The sequence below is a fragment of the Pipra filicauda genome, unplaced genomic scaffold (genome assembly GCF_003945595.2).
Source record: "Pipra filicauda isolate LSUMZ 115617 unplaced genomic scaffold, ASM394559v2 scaffold260_size1094732_pilon, whole genome shotgun sequence".
NCBI classification, from domain to species: domain Eukaryota; kingdom Metazoa; phylum Chordata; class Aves; order Passeriformes; family Pipridae; genus Pipra; species Pipra filicauda.
Genome location: NW_024104377.1, coordinates 232,434 through 252,988, shown reverse-complemented (window position 1 = coordinate 252,988; position 20,555 = coordinate 232,434). Strand labels below are relative to the sequence as shown.

The window sequence follows — 20,555 nt, the reverse complement described above, 5'->3', positions numbered from 1 at the left end:
GGTTATCAGAGGTCCTCGTGATTTAAAGTTATGTGAAATGGGAATCAGATGATCGACCTTATATGATAACCCAGTCACGTCTAGTGGGTTTACAAAGGAAATGTAAAATATTCCTTGTAAGGAAGAAGGCTAAATGTAGTCTCCAATATAGTTTATTTCTACATCTCTGCAATCAGACAATGAATGGGACTTTATTACAATTGTACTAGACATTTCTGTAATAAGAAGAATGTTAATATAAATTTCACTTACTGTTGGGCAATACTCTTAGTGTCAACAGAGAATCATTAAGTTGGTTGACAATTTTATTAGTACTTTCCTGAATCTTTTCTACCTTTTTGTTCAACCCATTCAATCCAAATAAAAGTCCTGTGGAAAGAAGTAACATATGCATAAACAAATACCACACAACCCACACAAATCCCAACTACAAGGATAACAAGCATTCATTTATTTAATCAATGGAACTTCTTTTTCCCCTCCAACAGAAAGTGCATTTTACAAACAGGAATGCAAAATGAATGCAGTATGAACAGATAAACTCCTGTGAGCACTGTTCTATTAAAAGCTATCCTTTTTGGCCAATTCCATGAGACTGGATTGGTAGAAACATAGTGAGGAAAAGGCTATAAATTAAAATGATTCAATGATTGTGAACTCTAATAATTTTCATTAGAGTTCTTCACATTTTGTGGTATTTGACAGAAGCCAAAGAAGTGGGGGGTTTTCTACATATTTGTGATCTGTTTGGAGAATCCTCTCACTAGAAATAAAAATATGTAGAACAGAAGGAACAAAAAAGGTATGCATTTCTGTCCATCTGAACTACACAAAAAATGGCTCCATAATTGTAAAGCCATTGATATTAAAAGACAAGACCATTTTACAGTTACAGTTTATCTCTGTGAAACCTTCACTTTCTGTGTCATTTTGTCTGAAATTTAACTTGGGGCCTGGTTCTGCTCCTACACAAAGTCTGTGTTCAAAATGCTTTTGAATTTTCGTGGTGTAGACTTCAATCCCTTGCTAGTATCTTTGCAATAATAAAAAAACTAAAAGTATTTTCAAATTTATGGAGACAAAGTTCAGCTTGTTTTTGTATCTCAGCTGTGTAGAACAAACAAGTAAAAATGATTATGGTTTAAATATATCATCCTACATACTTGTGCAATCCATGATTTATTAAATAAAAATGGATTAATTGATTTTTTTCACAAATTGTGCTTTTTTTTTGTCTACTGCACAATATCTCATGATTCATGAAGTTTGGAAAAACAGCCATTTAAAAAAGGCACTGTTTGTAGATAAATGAGGAATAGTGAAGGCCAACTTTTTAAATGTTTACAGAGAAAAAATTATAATCTTACCCCAAAAATGAAAATACTATGACTCCAGAGTACATTAATCTTAATAGTATGAAATTACATACATAGTCATATTTACCTTAGCTTATGCTAATTTTTTTTTTTTTTAAAAAACATCACATTAAAAAAAAGCCAACGGAAAAAAAGGACAAACAGAAAATAGAAAAAAGAAATAGAGGCAGAAATGTGAACTCTAAAGAACTAACCATCACTTTTTTTCTTCAGATTTTTAGCCTCACTCTGAAATTCGGAGCTAAGCAGTAGAGTTTCTTTTCCAAGTAGACTGAAAGACTCCTCTGGCTGAAAAACACAGACATTGAGTTGCCACATATGAAAAACGGAAATTCAGGTGAAAACATATAAGTATCTGCAGATATCTACTTCAAGTTACTGAATATTCTCATTATTTATGAGATATTCTATTCATTACCTTATTAAGCATCAATTATAAAAACCACAAGTTGCAGTCATTTATCCAGAATGTGACATTAAATCTCTTTGCAAGTTAATAAAAAAAGACAACTATTAAACAAAATCTATCAAATTCTAGTTAGAACACTGCTAGTGATTCAGTGTTGTCTTTTGGAACATCAGTAATTCTAGTTTCAGGCCAAATTCAAAATTTCCAGCACTGAGCACTTTAAAGTGAGATATTTCAAAATCCCAGTTTTGAAAGTGTTCTTCTAATCCAAAATTTCTCCAACAGAAAAAAATCTGAGAAAATTCCTTGAAAGATTCATGCTGTACAAAGCTTTAATAAAACAGAGCACTATATAATAACATGCACAAAAACCAATACCAACTATTTTGATCACTATTATGTAAATGCATTGTCACATATTTGTTTCTGCAGCTATAATGTGCATGACACTTGTAAAATATAGCCCATTCCTTCCTTGGGTTTACAATAAGGAAAAGCAAAAAGAGGTATAAGGGGGAAAATAGAATAATATGAAAGCAAGAAGATCAGACTGGAAACTGGTCAGGTCTTTTTAATCTACTGTTTCAATAACAATCTGATAATCTTTCAAGGTAGAGGGATTGTAGATGAGACACAAACATACATTGATTGTGAAACATTGTCAACTGAGCAAAATAGTTGTGATTGGGAATACCCAGATAGAAATGGAAGAGGGACAGGTCAAATAAGGAGATGGTTGAATAATTCCAAACATGGAAGGGAGCACTAGAGGGTTTGGGAACTTCAATTCCACAGGAATGCATGTCAGATGACTGATATAGAGCCTCACAGAATTAAATCCAGTACAGCTAGTTATGCATTATATATTAAAAAGAAAACTAACCAAAAAAAAGGTAAATGAGGAAGAGAGAAAAGACAGATAAACAGAACTTGAAATGTGTTACCATTACAGCCTTGAAGTATGGGTTCAGGATAGAGTATATACAAGTTGGTAGGACAGGCTGCCACAAGAAGGACGTGCCTCCATCAAGAAGACTCAAGTTTCAGCAAGTGCAAAAACGATCAGAAGAAATATTCCAACATAAGAGGGGAAGATGTACCTTAAAATACTAATACTGATACTTACTAAATCCAAGGGGCCATTCACAACTCTAGATGCATCATCTGCCAAACTCTCCGTTCTTTCAATCACACTTTTAACACTGGAGTGGGTGTAGATAGCAGCAGTTGTGTTCAGAGTCACATTTCTTACTTTAGAGAGGCCACTAAATAAACAATTTAAAAGTAATTCTGTTTTCAATGAAGCACTGAGTTCCATGTCTTCAATGAAAACATGCACATCTTCCCAGAATACATGATGCATTCTGAAAAAAACGAGCACACCTTGCCCAGTGTTGCATAACGGGCTTTAAATTAATTATTTTGAATTGAAAAAATCAGTTCAGAGCTTTTCAACTATGTTTTTTCTCTATTTTGTTACTTTTTGTTCTGTTTTGTTCCATTTCATCTTTTTTTTGTTTTGTTCCTTTCTATGTTCAGTTTTTCAAATCATAAAGACACTTAGAACAAATAAATCACATTGCCTAAACAGAACAGAAACAGGTCCCTATCTGGAGCTCAAAAATGAAGTAGAGAAATACAGAGTCTAGGAGGAAATTATACACTTCTGAAAGCTATGCTGTATTAAATTTTGCTCTATTGAATTTATGTGGCTGTAGTGAAGTCAAGTGTTGCTCAATGCTACTCAGAGCAAAATTTTATGTTCCCAAACTTTAAAATACGTGTTGTTTTCCAGTGTGATATAATTTAACTTTTAGCTGACTTTAAAAGAGAAAACAGCAAGCATCCTATAAGGATTCCTGGGATAGAAAATTAATTTCCACTGAATTAACTGGAATGACTTAGCAACTTCAAATTCTAGAAGTGCATTTGAGTGGACTTGAGATTGCAACCCACTCATTTCTGCAAAATGCTTTGAAAGCAACAATAAAAGAGGTACAGTAAGAATAGCTTCTTGACAAGATTCAGAGATATATTGTCAAGAAGTTTTCATACACAGACCAAAAGCTTTTCAAGCTGTACCAGGATATACTCACTGGACATTTTATAATTCGCTAGTTACTGCGTAAGTCAACCACAAAAAATGCATGACTAATTGACCCTCTTCCATATCATTTAACAAAGTTACACTGCATTAAAAGTAAAAAGCACTGAAATGAAATGAGGAATAAAAATTCATCACAGAACCAATGGATTGGAATAAACCTTTAAAGATCATCTAGTACAACTTCCCTGCCACGGGCAGAAAATTTACTAGTGGATTAAGCTACTACCTATTTATATTAAATGTGACATAACATAAATATCATGATTCCATAATTCTTGAGTTAATCACCTCTCCAGTGCATCTGCAAGTCTTTGGAACTGGGTGGCATGGTCCTCAGCTCTGTATACCAGGTCAAGCACTCCTCTCACAGACATCTGCATCACCAGCTCATCCACATGATGTCGCAGTTTGCTGCTCCATAGAAGTAACCCATCCTGGTGGACTTCCAGGTTCTGCAAAACAAAATGTTTTCTCTTTCTTTTTTTCATGACCAAAATACACCCGAGAGTCAAAGAGGATGTTAAAACTTAAGGACTTACAGATGTTGAGTTCTTTACGTCTCGGGCAAGAGCAGCAGCAGCATTCAATAGGACTTTTCCTTCTTTAATGTGCATGGTTGCAACTTCTTCACCTTCTTTTATACTTAGCTTTTTGTCCTATAGCACAAATCAAGTGTTTTATAGTAGTCTGTAAAGTCAGCTAGTGCAGATGAGTTCACATAACATATAATATTTTGGTTTTCATGCAGTGGCCTGCTTTCCTTTGAGTTTTTAAGGTGTCGTACATATTAAAATGTTTAAATATCTTTAAAAAAAAACAAAACCAGCTTTTAAACACAATCTCATATTTGATATTTCTTATGCAACAATACTGACTATCCAGTCTTACATTTAACTCTGCCAGGTTGCTAGAGATAAGAGGAAACAAGCGATTGGTCTCATTGATGTTCACAAGCGCCTCATTCACCAGGTCTTGGGCATCTTGAAGTCTCCTGTTATGCTTTGCCAAGAGCTGGCTTGCATCCATTTTCAGTTCAGCAAGTTCCTGCTGGGGTTTAAGATACTCCTTCTGAACCTGGATCAACAAGTTTTCCACAGCTCTGACAAAGAGAGGAATCAGAAATTAAACGGGGAAGGAGAAACTTAGGCATGGATTTCTTGAGGAGAAAATGGAGACATTAAATTAATTTACATGCATCTTCTTACAAAAGTCTACAATTTTTTTCTACAATAGCATACATACACATGGTAGCTTAGTTATTCATCTTACCACACAACTAGATGGTTGGCTGGGGGAGAGCACAGAAATACAGTTCAAAAAATTTGTATGTGATGATTAGAGGGGAAAGGGAGTTAGTATAAATCACATTTGCTTGGTCTTAAATTGGGACACCCCCCACATCAAAATCTCCGTGAAAATTTCCTCTGGGCCTGCTCTTTATCCTAATTGTAGTGATTCATATTTTGAATGTAAGATCAAAACATCAGTTAAAAGAATTGACAATGGAAACAAACAAGTAACCAGAACTGAAAGACATATATCCAAGAGTCCAGAGTTTAAATATCAGATAAAAATGAACAGTCTCATTAAAATGAACACTGAAATGAGCAATCTCTGCACTTACCAATATTTTTAATTGGTAACAAGGATTATCTGGCAAATATTAAATCCCCCCCAAATTTGTCAGTTGTTAATCGCTTCAACTGTTCTATTTGGGAATATTTGCATCTCCATTTGAACACTTCAGTTCAGTATTGAAGAAACTGAACTGAAAATGATCCTGAAAGTCTAATCCTTTGTTTCTCTTCATTTCAGCACATATGCTGAACACTGCAATTCCTGTAATGATACTTTTACATAAATGTTTGTCCCTTTTAATCTGACTGCAAATCACATAGAATTTTAGCCAAAGGAAAAGAAACCTAGTTTATTTCACAGTTATACACAGCAAAACACTTCCCATCTTTCTTACTGAACAGCAGATGTGCATTTGCATGTATTTCCTAAAACTAATAATTCAGAGAATTAGAACCAGAAGCCATAGCCTTAAAAAAGTTACAAGATTTAAAGTATTTTACATGTCAGTAATGCCTTCTGTTTCAGCATAGAGGAAAAAGGTTATATTCCAAACTGTCTCAGGACTTTGCTTTATATGGCAAATGTGTGGAGACCTCTGTTATGAATGTTGCTTAAAGTACATCATCACAAACTCAATCCACTGCAAGTCATGTGGTAACTTCTGCTTCCTGAAATATGGACCAGCAAGCTGTTTATTTAAATGATTTTCGAATTTACAGATGCATTGCATGAGAAATTCTGCAGAGCAAACAACCTTATATAATGTGTTAACTCTCTTCTTCAACCTTTCAAAGGACCCTCATGAGAGAACTTTCAGAAACTTCAAAAGATCCTATAATTGAAAAAGTTACTTTACAAATACCTTGTATAACAGCTTAAAAACTGTTGTTAAAAAGTCTGCCACTATGCAACAGGACATTTTGAGACATAAATTGCACATTCCTAGTCCATTTTCATGTCTATTTAGATTCTATACAATTTTATATTCAGCACAAGAGTCTGCTGAAGAAAATGAGACATGCCAGCAACACAGATAGTCTTTCCTGGTTAATCCAAAGCACTTCATAAAGAAGAGTCATATTTTCAGAAATATTCCACTTTGGTCTAAATCTTTATTCCCTGAAGCCTCTGTTAACATTCCTACAGTTTTTGGTGTCCTGTCACATTACTAAGTATTTCTGAAACTGAAACAAAAATTTTGCTGCCTGTTGGATCAGTAAATTTTTTATCTTGCCAAGTCCAGCAATAAGAACCAATAATTAACAAAAAGCCATTTCAAATAGCTTTTAACTGGGGACAAATCAAGACAACAGAACACAATCCTAAACAGTGGCTCAGAATGCTTAAACAAATGCCTTGGTTTCATTTGCAAATCCATGTGATGCATATTACAGTGATAATAAATCATCATGTCCTCCAGCAGGCCTGACATGTCCTGGGCTTGCAATTGACTGAGACAGTTTTATGATGTCTCCAGCCAAAATCAACAAGGACATGTGTATTAGGGCCAGATCTGAAACAAACTGAAACCAGTGACTCTTTTCACTTATTGAAAGGGAATTTTGTATCCCATCCAAATGAACAGGCTTTACCCATATTAGTATCCCATGGGATGACCAAATATCGTCAAATCACGTAGTTCCAAACTCAAAGTTCATATAGCTCCACCTGGGCTAACTATCCAACGCACTGCCACTTATGGCAAAATGTTTCTCCTCTTCAAAAAGCATTGTTGTACACTATAGACAGATGTGAAATAAAGTTTTCAGTAGAACAGGCTTACTTTAGGACTCGGGTAGCATTATGGTGCTGTTGAACAAAATCTTTCTTGCGCAATGCATCCAGAAGGGCAGAAATATCATCCTGTAGTCTCTGAGATGTAGCATTTGAGAGTGGGAGATCCAGGCCAAGTGTTTCATTTAGTGACATTGCAACTTCAGCAAGTACTAAGTAGGAGAGTAAACAATTTAGTCATACCATTAAAAAATAGAACACATGTGCATCCCTTGTGCAAACTGCAGCACTTTCCATGTAAATAATTCTTTTAAAGTTGCAAAGGAAATATCCTCCTAAATTTTGTAAAGAAGTGGAAATGTGTTAAAAACAGGATACCTTTGATAGTTGTATGTACTGTGTCAATAAAGCCAGCCAGTTCTTGACTTTTATTCCTGGTTTTCTGAGTCACTGTGTTAAGGTGCCAAGCCTTTTTCAAAAATCTAGTCATCTAGAATAAAATCAGAGATAATCTTGGACAGTTCTCCTAAAACTCTGATTAAATCATGACACTTCTGCATGGGTTTTATGCTTTCTTTCCCAATATTGACAATGGTTAGTGTGAGTAAACAATGCTTTTAGATAAGGTAGATCTAGCTGACTCATAAATCTATGATGCTTCCATGTTTGCTGATGTCTTAATTGTATTTAAAGTTCCAGACCCTGAGACCTGTGAAGAATTGAGTTATCAATTATTTTCATAAACAATAATAGTTACCAAAGCCATTTCTTTAAGTAAGCAAATATTACATCATTTTTTAACTACAACTAATGTTTCTTAAGAAAATCACTGTTCTGGATACACCACTATTAACAATAACAACACTGTCAGTAGAAGCACATAGTTAGATTCTGTATACACAGTCAGAAAATTATAGGAACATGTGTTCAGCAAATGGGACCTAATGGCTGAAGTACTACTGTCAATTTTCTACCTACAATTATTCTTCTGTTAAAACTAAATAAAGAATACAAACGTTGTTGACTTTTCCTGCAACTTTTCAACAGATGTATTTCTGCCGAAATAATTTTAAACACAATACTACAGGTATCGAGGACTTTTTGGTGAATACTCAGCTATGACATAATTTTGAATAAGCTCCATGTGTTAAAACCAGTGAGAAGATAGCATCTCACTTTCTCCAGTTTTAGGACCTTAAATGATCACAGTACAAAAAACTTATGAACTTTAACAGAAACCAGGTAGATCTCCTGTACAGTATCATAAACCACCTACAGCTTGCAGAAGAATTTTAACAGAACTCCCCTCTTCAGGAAGACTACAGAATGGACTGAATTCTTTCACTGAACTCCACAGATTTAAAATAATTTCTAAACAGCTCTCTGGTGCTAATTATCATGCTATGAAACCTCAAATGATCTCTCCAGAAAGGCTAAGAATAAAGAAGTCAGCACCCACCTCTTCATGCAGCTGATCAATTCCTCCTGATAAACTCAGAAGACTTTCTTTTGCTGTAGCTAACGAGTAAGTTGGATTTTCTCTAGGAGCTATAGACCTCTATAAGAAACAAGAAGGAACAGTTCACTGTAATTTGAAGACTTTGGTGTGTGTCCAGAGAAGTAACGGGAAGAAAATAGCTATGCACGCTATTTAGATTATTTATATGTTTAAAAGGACTGATTTGCAAAGCACATAAAATGACAGAAAATAATTACATACACACAGTTCATGCAACACAGTGTACCATTTCTTTAAATAAAGAAACAAGAATCCAGCCATGTCATATTTTCAATTAAGTAAAAAGGAAGGAAACAGCATTTCTGCTTTCCTGATTCTCAATTTCACCACAGTCTCAGCTGCCAAATAAGCTACTTTGACAAGTTCCAAGGCCCATCAAATTAAATGTTTCCATCCAGTCCCATCACTACTACTGTTTCGGCAGCTGGTCTTGTCAGAACAGCTGCATTTAGGGTGTATCTGTGAGGATGACCCTGGAGATCAGCAGCCCTGTGCATCCCTTTGTCAATGAGAGAAAATAATAGGCTGTATTTGTCTTCAAGGTCACCTCAAAACTGCCCTATATGGCAATAAATAGGCCACTGTATCCAAGTCTACAATATTTGATACAGTCAAGGCCTGCAACAGAATACCACTTCTGTAGAGCTGCAGAGAAACTTAAGGCATCCCTCACACAGAGAGCAAGTCTACGAAAGGTTATTTTTAGATTTCAGATGTTTCAGAGCCAATCATTGTAAATACCATAGTAAGTACAATTTTGTCCAAGTTTTTAAAGTAATACAAGGGTATTCAACAGCCTTGTGTCAAAGTCCTTTCCTCAGCGTGAAGGAAGAACAAATGAAAGAGAAAGCTGAAGCTCTTGAGCCTCCTGGAATAAAGGACAGCAAGCTTCTTTAAAAGCCTAGTTCCAAAAACCAGAAATGGACAGCAATCAAGTCTAGGTGTATAAGGAGGAGTAAAGTAGGAGGCTTTAATTAAGAAGAACAGAACTACTGAAGCAATGAAGAGTGGCTAATCTGATTTGGTAACCTTCTCATCACTGAAAGGACCCATACCTAAGTTATAGAAAAGCAGAAAAACTCGAATTCCTGAGCTACCAGCATGAGGCAGACAAAATATAGTGGAGGGACAGCCCTTCAGGAAAGATCTGTAATTCACAGAAATAAACTCGGGGATTTTCTGGTTTCCAGATACAGTTACTTTGGTACAAGGTAAAAGCCAAGGTAATCTTCAACTAGCCAGAAAAAGGGGAATACCTACTTCCAAAGAGAGAAACATTACAAGACTATAAACTTACCCTCAAGATTAAGTTGTTTAAAAAAACTACAAAATTACATCATATCACAAGAAGTTTTATATCACTTTTAGCACCCCACTTCCAAGAAAGTGACAGCTGGCTTTGATTTGATTTTAATATAAAATATGTATGTACTAAAGGAGAAACTTAAACTGCATTTATTTTTACATAAAATTTGACTTTGTTTTGCAATTTAACTGCTAAACAAAAGCTATATATTGAATAATGTAACCAAGTTCCAGAAAATGACACTCCTATACAAACACAAAACGATTACAGAAAGCAAGTCAGTTGTATCCTTGAAGTACTACAATAATTCAGTACATTTATGCCTTAGGATATAAAGGAAGGGAAGCATAACAAGCTTTAAAACTAGAAGGTTAGCAACTAAAACTAAAGGATAAGAGTATCTCTGCTGAAGCATAAACATGTAACTTAATCTAAGTTTGCCTCAAATATTGTAATTATTAACATCTTGAAGTACCTAACTGGAATTCATTCTGTCTTACATCTTAAACAGAAGAAATTATAATTCAGACTCTTGATTTGCTGAATTTGGCAGCACAAAAAGGCTCACATTATTTTGATTTTGGTGTGAGATTGTGAAATACAAAGAAGATAGCTTGATTCTGACTCAGAGCTTGTCTGCTTGACTATTGCTGAGAAGACTCTTATCAATAAATGTTCCTATTTTAGTGGTCATGAAGCAGGGAGGATCCTGTTTATCTCTGGCTTTGTGCAGAGACCACATGAACTTAATCCTCAGCAACAGCAAATGACCTTCTAGAATCACTAAATGTGGTACTTCCTGCTTTGTTTAAGGGGGAGAGGAGCTGAAGGGATGTTTGCTCCAAGCAGCCTGAAAGTGTCCAACACTGAAACATCCTACCTGACTTTAGTTTCCTGAGGTGAGGATAGAGTAAGGCATTTCAACTCCCACACAATTAAAAAGGAAGCACATTACTGCACTCCAAGCACACTGGCTAATGAAGAAGCAGCCTAGCACTCTATGGGAGGACTCAGAGGGCTATAGGGGAACAGCCTCTAAATCTATGCCTTGGCAGCTCTTTTGGTTAAAAGGGGCCAAAAAGGGAGAAGACCTGGCCTGATGTTTCTATTCCACTGCTGAAAATTAATCCCCTTGCTGGGCCAGATTTAAGAACACACATAATCCAGGTGAAGCACATACATATAGCACATTCAGTAATCATATTACTGATTGAAAAATATATTAACCCATTTATTTAAATGTTAGTGCTACAAATGAAAAGAAACTAATACAGGCAGCCAACATAATGGCCTTAATCAGGTATCACACATACAGATATTCAAGGCATGAACTTCAGGAGGGCTTCTATTAAATTGCCAGCACACGAGTGGCTGCAAGTTTTGTTTTAAAGGTGTGACTAAGTATTTCTACTGTTTACATGCTCATTTTACCTTCAGATGTTTTGTTGCATTCTCCAACTCTGATAATATCCCATAGGGCACACGGGCAATACCAGTGAGGTTCACTGAAAGTATGGCCTCGTTGAGATTATCCAAACTGTTTAACAAAACTCCTGTGCAGTTGTCATCACAAGCTAAATAAACAATTTTAAGAGAATGAAGAGGTATTAGTATTCAAATGAAGCCATTTTGATTTAGACAGTATGTGCCGTCACCATTTGAGTTAAGGTATAAGGTATAATAATTATATATATATATTATAAATATATATAATAATAATATAAGGTAATAAGGTATAATAATTCTGAGTATACAGACTTGTAGTCTTGCCCTCCCCTTCCTGCCCAAGAGTGAACTTAAACTAAACATATTGTCCTTAGTTTAGCACACATTAACTAAACATATTCTCCTTAGTCTAGCACACATTAAAGCCTTATTGGTCCTGATACCTATTGAGCTACTTGCTGTGTTATTAACTTACTGACCTATTTAGCTATTTTACTATAAATAAAGATTGAAGTTACTGACACTCACTCAAACAGGAAATTCAAGCCTATAGTGCTGTAATTCCATTTATTCCCTGTATTTTTTTTCACTTATACAAAGTAAAATCTGAGTTCTAAATCCTAATTCATTGTAAAAGCAGATTACTGTACCACATGTGTCTTTCTGCTATTTATTCTCTTATAAGGAATTTCAAGACTAATTACTGGTGGAATATGACTAATTATTGATGGAGAATGCCTATAAACCTGGGATAATCCAAAAGTATTATCAGAGCAAGCTCAAATCCAAAGGGTCAATGACATAGGTATTCAACATTTTCTAATAAACACAGGTATTCTACAGCCAGCAAAAAAGTCTTAAAATGATCTTTCCTAAACTTCTCTGTAACACTAAATAAGCCATTTTAAGGATCAACTGCTTGTCTGATGCTATGATCTCTACTGCAGTTTCCTCTGTGTTCACAGAATGGTTGAGGTTGGACAAGACCTCCAGATAATACCTTGTCCAAACTCCTCTGTTTTAAAAAATATTAAGTTGTTAAGATTTCTTTCCTTCATAGAAAGGGTATGGCATGACATCATAAAAACATTCAAGGAATAATCATGTGCACACAAATATCACTGGAGTAGACCAAAGCCTATTGGGAAAGTAAAAAATTTAAAAAGCACCTACAAACACACTCGTCATCCACAAGAAGATGCCTCGGTTCACACTCGTCACAGAGCTGTCCTGTCACTCCTGGCTTACAGAGGCACTGGCCAGTTGCACGGTCACAATTATCATGAACAGAGCCTCCTGGATTGCACTGACATGGATGGCAGTTGCCACCAGGGAGCTGAGGGTCACCATAATAGCCAAGGGAGCACCTACACAGGGAGGAATGGGACACTGAACATCAGGGGATAACCATCATGAAATCAGAGGGTTACACTTATCCTTAAGAATCACTAATAGTTTTTTTTATTAGTAGCTCAACAGTAATTAAGAAATCACTCTAAGTCCTTGAACACTCATTCATATACCTATCTTTGAACACTGAATAATCCATTCTGAGTACAAATATGGCTCACGTCAATCAAACTGTCCTTGGGAGTTGGGGATAAATGGGGACATTGTGTAACTCACCTTTCACAGTACTGTCCTTCATATCCTGGAAGACAAGCATCACAGTGGTAATCCTGAACACCTTTCAGGACACAAGTGGGACTAAAACTGGAGGAAAGATAAACAAACACCTGCTCACACATAAGACCATACAAAGACAGGTGAGACCTTAAACCACAGACTAAATACTGCAAGCAACAGCACCTTCTGCTCAATCTGATGTAGTGCTCTAGAATTTTTACTTTAAATTATTTGTATTAAGTTTGCTTTCCCAATGTGACCTTATTAGAGAATAACATTAGAGAATAACATGCTAAAGCACCTTATGGCTTTCTTTTTAAAAGGTAAGACAATGAAAAATAGATGCTGCATGATATGTATCTAACTGAGGCTTGCACGAGAACATCAGAGTTCCCAGACTCTCATTCTGACTCAATGATACAAAAGCAACCAACAAATATGCTTTTCAAGCTTCTGAAGAAAAAACAGCCTACACAGCATTTTGATTTTCAAAATGCGAAGTTAACTGTTCCTCTACCAAACAAACAGATGTATAAATTTCAGACAAAAGAGTACTTGTTCTTCCCTTAGGACTGATCTCATGAAAAGTTCCTGCATTGAAAGGAGATGGCTTGAATCTTTGTAAATACAAAAGCATTGTTCTTTGAATGAAGAAAGAGACCCACATTTGAAATTAAACAGTGTCAGAGCAACTTACTCCATTGTCTATAAAACGGTCTATGTGGCTGATCTACTCTTAGAGAAAAAAAAATGACTCATCTATGTGTTAATCTTTTTATTTTAAAACCTCACAGAGTTACCACTAGCTGTGAACAACTCAGAATGCAAGCTCCATTTACTAAATAAAATAGGTATCTTTCTAATGTCTAAAAATTAAGGACAAATAATAGTAGCTAACTCCTATTGTCACAGTGTGAGAGGAGTAGGAGGAGTAAGAGATTGGACATACAACACAAGAAATACAGAATGGTAAAGTGTACATTGGATTTAGTTAAGTTCTGGTTACCTAACAGGGTTGGCTCTGGGACAGGCACAAAGAGAGCAGTCACTGACAGATCCAGTCACTTTCCCATAGAAGCCTGGGGCACAAGCGCTGCAGTAATCACCAACTGTGTTATCTCTGCAGTTCTGATACACAAAATGGAATTCAGACAGTTTAAAGCAACAACAAACAACAGGAGTAACTTTATCTTCCCTCCAAGCAATATATGTATACAGTTTCCAACAATCATCTCTAAATGTCACTACCCACTGGTCAGCATTCTCTGAGTGGAGGAACCTTTTATGCAAAAATAAACAGAATGCCAGCATATTTTCTCTTATGTGAATCTCCTTCAGGCACACTGACCTAATCTCTGTTCTAAATTTTCATTAAGGTTTATGTATTTCTGCTTCTATTAATCTAATTCAGGCCAGGACATCACAGTACAAAACAAAAAATCCTAAAACAAAACACACCCCAAAACAAACAAAAAAATCCCAAAACCAAACAAAACCCCTAAACAAACAACAACAACAAAGAACCTGATGGAAAAATTAAACAGAATACATGGATGAAAAATACAAGTTTCAATGTTTCAGCAAGTGCATCTGAATGCTATAAACCAAGGACTATCCACACTTAGGATCCACAGACACTAAATTTAATTTGTCAAGAGTATTGATCAATAACCAGTGTTATTAATATTAAAACATTAAATTGGTATTTTAAACATAATTTAACTGACTAGTCCACCAAGTGAATAAAAATAATTTTCTGGGTTTTTTCCCCTTTTTTCTTTTCACTTTTCCTTTTTTTTTTTTATTTCATATACTTGCTAGTGTGTATTTTAGAGGTTAGTTGACAACAATAAACAGTAGCAATGCAGTCTCCTAATTGCATGGGAGCAGAAGTCAGAGGTGAAACCCAGCTCTTTTGCCTATAACCTTCAGCTGGAAATATCTAAGTAGTAATCTCAGCACACATAGGTGACTTGCTACCCCTGAAACAAGGTGAGAGGAAGAATGGTGAGTATTCACTAGTGTGACAGACCAATGTATTTCTTTCCAACCTTTGCGATAAAATGAGAAAGTGAGTAAATTAACTTAGCTGAGGCATACTCTTACAATACTTTAGTCTCTGGGTGATAAAAAAGCCTCATCTAAAGCTGCCCAGAGAATTCTCTTCCTGAGAGACAAAGAATTTGCCTTTGACTTAGTCTGTGCTATGGTATGGCTTACTGCTTCCTTTACTTCTTTCTTTTGTGTGACTAAGGAGACCTTGCTGACAAGCCCAAAAAGTCTCACAGAAAAACAGATAAACTGAACTGATACACAAGTAATTTTAAAAGTAAAACTAAAGCTAAAATAATTAATGGTTTTGAGTATGTTAATGCCCCAAAACCTTGATAATTTTACTGAGTTCACCATAAGGGAAGCACTATTCAGATTTTCCATTTTTTGGAGTTGGGCGGGGGAGTGCGAAATCACACTTTATCCAAATAGTAAAGCCATATACTTCTCCCAGAACCTCCTTTCATAGTTACTGCTATTGTATGTTCGGGTCAAATCAATAGAAAAATGTATAACATGTACATACCAAGCACTTTCCAGTTTCAGGATCACAGGTTTCACTGTGGTTGTTGCACTGACACGGCACACAAGGCGCCATCAGAGCGTGAGGCTCTTTTACACTGCGTTCTGTATGCCTTCCCCTGTAGTATCCTGAAGCACAGCTCTAGTTGTAGGGGAAGTAAAATAAAATTTAAAAAAAAAATATCACAGCTATCAACAGTTCCAAACAATTTTAAAAGCCATTTAAGTAATTTTTTTTACTATCTCACTATTAGACACACAAAAAGGATTCAAGGATTCTGTACCTGACAGGACAATCCAGTATAACCAGCGGGACACCTACATTGCTCTACAAGATGAGCTCTAGCTCTGCCTAGATGCATTTCTTCAAACTTGACTGCAATTTCCATTGAGACATTTGCAATTCTACAAGATACATGCAGAAGAGAGCATGAACATCTAAATAATCTCTAACAACAAAAACAAGATCCAAAAACATTTTCATGCTTCAAGGTCAGGGTTACCATGCATAATCTTCCATAATCCCTTTCTTCCCATGCAAATATCTCAAAAACTGAAGATTCTTTACTTATTTATGAGATTTCAGAAGTCATTCAAAGTAATATAGATTAATTCCTATTGATCTGCAAAACCTGCCAAACCCACCACGTAACAGTATGTATTTTTATCTCAGATATATTAGACAACTACATTTGTTTTGTCTCACATATTTTTGGACAGACCTAAGAAAAAGACAGCTGGGGGCATGTGAATAAAAACATAAAATGGAGTTGGAATCAGACTTCTTCCCAGAAGTGAAGATGTACAGATATTGGGTTTTCATTTCTTTGTTTCTCTTGCAAGTGTCCAGACTGACAGATAATGACCATATCCCATCCCCTCCCTCCCATTAATAATTTAGTTCTGTTCAAAAGGGTTATAAAATGCTACCATTCTGAGGTGGGAATGTCTCACTACCACTGCCCAGAGTGCGTAAAACTACAGGAGATACCTAAATGGGTACAAGAACTCAAGGGACCATGTGTTTAAATAGAAAAAAAAAAAAAACAAACAAAAATTCAATATCCATAAAAATAAGATGGGAAATAATCCATAACATATATATTTTTTATATGAGTGGTTTTATATATATATACCTCCCATCCTGCAGAACACTGCATCAGCCTGTGCTTCTTTATGCCCTTTGCTATCAAAGTAAGTAGCAGAGACATTTAGCATTTCACAGAAAGAATTAAAGAGGAATTCTGCTGCCATTAAGGGTCATAAATCTTTTCTTATCAGATGAAGAGCAAAAGTCATAAATAGGAAATTGGAAATTTCTCTAATTTGAATTAAATCTTTACTATACAGCTCAGTTGGGACTATGTAGGTTAAATTACAGTAAATGGAATACAATAAATAAATGCAATCACAGATTGCTTTACCTGCTTTGCTGTAAACCTTGGCCATAAGCTGCCTTGATAAGGATGTATTCAACATTGCTTAGCACAGACATGAAGTCAGAACGCAAGACGGGCTCATCAGACACAGAGTTAAAATACTTCCAAGAATCCTAGGGAAACATAACACATATTATTAAAACCATGAGTATTTAATCTTACCTCAAGTCATCCTCTGCTCCTCCTTACGTGTTCTTTCAGAAACGCAGTCACAGTGGCTATGTCTAAACTCTAAGTCCCAGAAAATCCAAAACTCCATGTTTGCTCCACGTTAGAACAAAACATGGTTTTATATAATTTCTCCTTACTTCCCTGTGCTCAACTTCCATGACTACTTTCTACAGTGAAGCAGTTCAGGCCTGCATAGCACAGCTTTTTCTGGATAGATCTGGAGAACCCAGACAGCCAAAAGATCAGGACTTCACAGTACTCATTTCGTGGGCAGTTAAAAAAAGCTGCTGTAACTGCATCCTGTGAACTGCCGATAGAAACTAGACCTCCCCTCAGCCCCAGTCAGCAGACACTCCCAGAAATCAAAGGAGGCCATCATTATCTCTTCTGAAATTGCCCTGTGAACACTGCTGCAAATTACTGCTCCTGCTAGGCTAGGGTTCACAAGGTGCTATATGCTGTATCTTGGCTGTAAGTGTAACCCACAGGCTAAAAAATTATGAGACTTGCCAAGAGGGACAATCCCTGGCTGCCTGCCATTTATCACCAAAATCTGAGCTGCTTTAGCACAATATTCCCAGCCATTTTTTCCTCCTTAAATAGATGCATTTTAATCAAAGTGCTCTACTTACTCAGTCTATTTGAAATCAGATATGCATTTTTCAAAGTATTTTCTTTAATACATAGAGCTCTTCTGTGCAAGTTGATAGAAGAAAGCTAAGTATTTTTACACCAACGTTTTTGGCTTACCTCCTTCATTTCTACTTCCTTGTCAGTTCTTACTCCATTTTCTGGAGAAGGGATGTCTACATATATGACCAACTTGCTGGTGTGACCTCCTTTCATTAGAATCTGTGGCTCAAAATTTGACGTTCCAAAGCCATCCAAAGCATAAAAAGCAACAGTATATCTCAGCTTTCCTCCATAGGCCATGAGCTGTTTGGATTAAAAAATTATTACTCTTATTTATTCTAAGTTTAAAGCTACTAATTGAAAATATTTTAATATCAGCTGTAGACTGCAAAACTGCCAGTTCTTTGGAGAATAGGCAATAAAACTGCTGTGGCCCTTTGGAGCATCATGCTAAAGAAGACGGTGAATAGGGTAGGAGCGAGAACGCAGCCTTGTTTCACACCATTCTTAATTAAAAAGGGCTCAGAAAGTGCATTGCCATATCTGACTTGGCCATGCTGATCCTCATGGAGTGAGATAATCATTTTGAGGAATTTAGGGGGACAACCTAAACGTTCCAAAATCTGCCACAGACCTTTTCTGCTCACAGTGTCAAAAGCCTTGGTGAGGTCGACAAAGGTTACATAGAGACCTTTGTTCTGTTCCCTACACTTCTCTTGCAGTTGTCTGAGGACAAATACCATGTCTGTGGTGCTCCTGTTGGCTCTGAAACCACACTGACTTTCAGGAAGGATACCTTCTGCTATAGTGGGTATTAGTCTACATTCGATACCGTACTGATGGAAGTCTATTCAATCTAAGGCGACTGAAGGCCCACACTAAGACCTTAAACCATCTTGTCCGGGAGCTGCTTTATGCTGATGACGCCGCCCTTGTTGCCCACACAGAAGCAGCTCTGCAGTGTTTAACATCCTGCTTTGCAGACGCTGCTGAGCTCTTTGGACTGGAGGTCAGCTTAAAGAAGACAGAGGTCCTCCATCAGCCTGCACCTCAGGATGTCCCCCATCATCCCCACATCACCATTGGTCAATCAGAGCTCAAATCAGTCCAGCAGTTTAATTACCTCGGTAGCCTCATCTCCTCAGATGGTAAGATTGACGGAGAGATAGACAACAGATTAGCAAAGGCATATAGCGCTTTTGGAAAACTCCATAAAAGAGTGTGGCGTAATAAACACTTGAAGAAAAGCACCAAGATCAGTGTTTACAAAGCCATAGTGCTGTCTACTCTCTTATATGGATCTGAATCATGGGTCATCTACCGCCACCACCTGCGTCTCTTAGAACGCTTCCATCAACGCTGCCTCCGTACAATTCTAAACATCCACTGGTCAGACTATGTGACCACATACTGTTCTAGAGCAAGCAGCTATCACAAGTATCGAGGCCATGCTGATGAGAACACAGCTGCGTTGGGCAGGTCATGTCTCCAGGATGAAGGACCACCGCCTCCCTAAGATCTTGCTTTACGGTGAACTTGCCACTGGCTGCCGCATGAGAGGAGCCCCGAAGAAAAGATACAAGGACTCCCTGAAACAACATCTCAGCCTTGGCCATATTGATCACCATAACTGGTCTACTCTGGCCTCAAATCGGGAGGCCTGGAGACACACCATCTATAACGCAGCTGTCTCCTTTGAGAACACACGCAGGATCACCCTCGAGGAAAAAAGGCAACGCAGAAAGAACCGTGTATTGCAGAATACACCATCTAAGGAGTCTTTCTGCTGTGCCTTTTGCAATCGGATTTGTCTGTCACGTATTGGCCTCATAAGCCACCAGCGTGCCTGCAGCAAATGTGGATAGAGCCTTCCCAAATCTTCGTTCGCGAAGCCCAGCCATGAATGAATGAATGAAGGCAATAAAACATGAAAATTGCCTTAAACTCAGCAGTTTTTCCACCAAGGTTAAATGCATATTTCTAAAAAGCAGTCTTAGTTTCTTCTTCTAAACCCTTTCAAGGTGTGCACTCAATTTTCATTTAATTCCTAAGCAACAGAGATTTCATGATCTGTATACCGATACTAGCATCAAGGTTAAAAACTCTTTCAGGTTTCCACAGTGAAACTGAGTATACTACTGTTTCCCCCTCCTAGGATCTCTGAAGAGTAACACGGCAATTAAATATGGGTGTTACCAATTTACAGGGTCAAGAAATATCTCATTAGGTAAGAGTAATGTAAACATATTGTTTGCGCTTGCTATAAATAAGTTCAGTCACTGGATAGTTATAGTATTATGATCTACAAGAATAGAACTAACATAGAAAAATATTATCAAGATAAAGTGACTATTATATAGTGAAGGTCTATTAAGACAATAAAGAAGTCATCTACAGAGCATTCGAGTTATTTAATGTTCTTACCTGGTCTCCCTGAAACTGCTCTGGTAACTTCCAGTAAAACGTTTCTGTATTTAAGTATTTTCTGACTATGGCGGCATCCAGTAAAATATCAGGAAATTGCGAAAATACTCCTTCCACTGTTCCAGTCAGGTTACTTTGAGCTACTACATGCAGAATGGACTGATCTGGAGTTAAGGTTATCTGCAACACAAAGTGCAAACGAATCATTCAACA

At 36.7% G+C, this 20,555-nt stretch overlaps 1 protein-coding gene across 1 annotated transcript in view; it reads right to left on the bottom strand.

Annotated features, from left to right (window-relative positions):
* Positions 1-20,555, bottom strand: part of LAMA1 (laminin subunit alpha 1) — a 102,354-nt gene that overhangs the window by 21,893 nt on the left and 59,906 nt on the right. Inside the window, exons 25-42 of the mRNA XM_027748319.2 lie at positions 20,343-20,522; positions 18,036-18,221; positions 17,100-17,227; positions 15,960-16,080; positions 15,680-15,817; positions 14,108-14,229; positions 13,102-13,188; positions 12,649-12,842; positions 11,461-11,603; positions 8,664-8,762; positions 7,583-7,694; positions 7,254-7,416; positions 4,781-4,991; positions 4,432-4,548; positions 4,181-4,344; positions 2,912-3,050; positions 1,571-1,664; positions 253-369 (exon numbers count right to left, since the gene is read on the bottom strand). Of these exons, the coding sequence (XP_027604120.2) occupies positions 253-369; positions 1,571-1,664; positions 2,912-3,050; positions 4,181-4,344; positions 4,432-4,548; positions 4,781-4,991; positions 7,254-7,416; positions 7,583-7,694; positions 8,664-8,762; positions 11,461-11,603; positions 12,649-12,842; positions 13,102-13,188; positions 14,108-14,229; positions 15,680-15,817; positions 15,960-16,080; positions 17,100-17,227; positions 18,036-18,221; positions 20,343-20,522 (2,515 nt within the window). The remainder of the gene's footprint in view (positions 1-252; positions 370-1,570; positions 1,665-2,911; positions 3,051-4,180; positions 4,345-4,431; positions 4,549-4,780; positions 4,992-7,253; positions 7,417-7,582; positions 7,695-8,663; positions 8,763-11,460; positions 11,604-12,648; positions 12,843-13,101; positions 13,189-14,107; positions 14,230-15,679; positions 15,818-15,959; positions 16,081-17,099; positions 17,228-18,035; positions 18,222-20,342; positions 20,523-20,555) is intronic.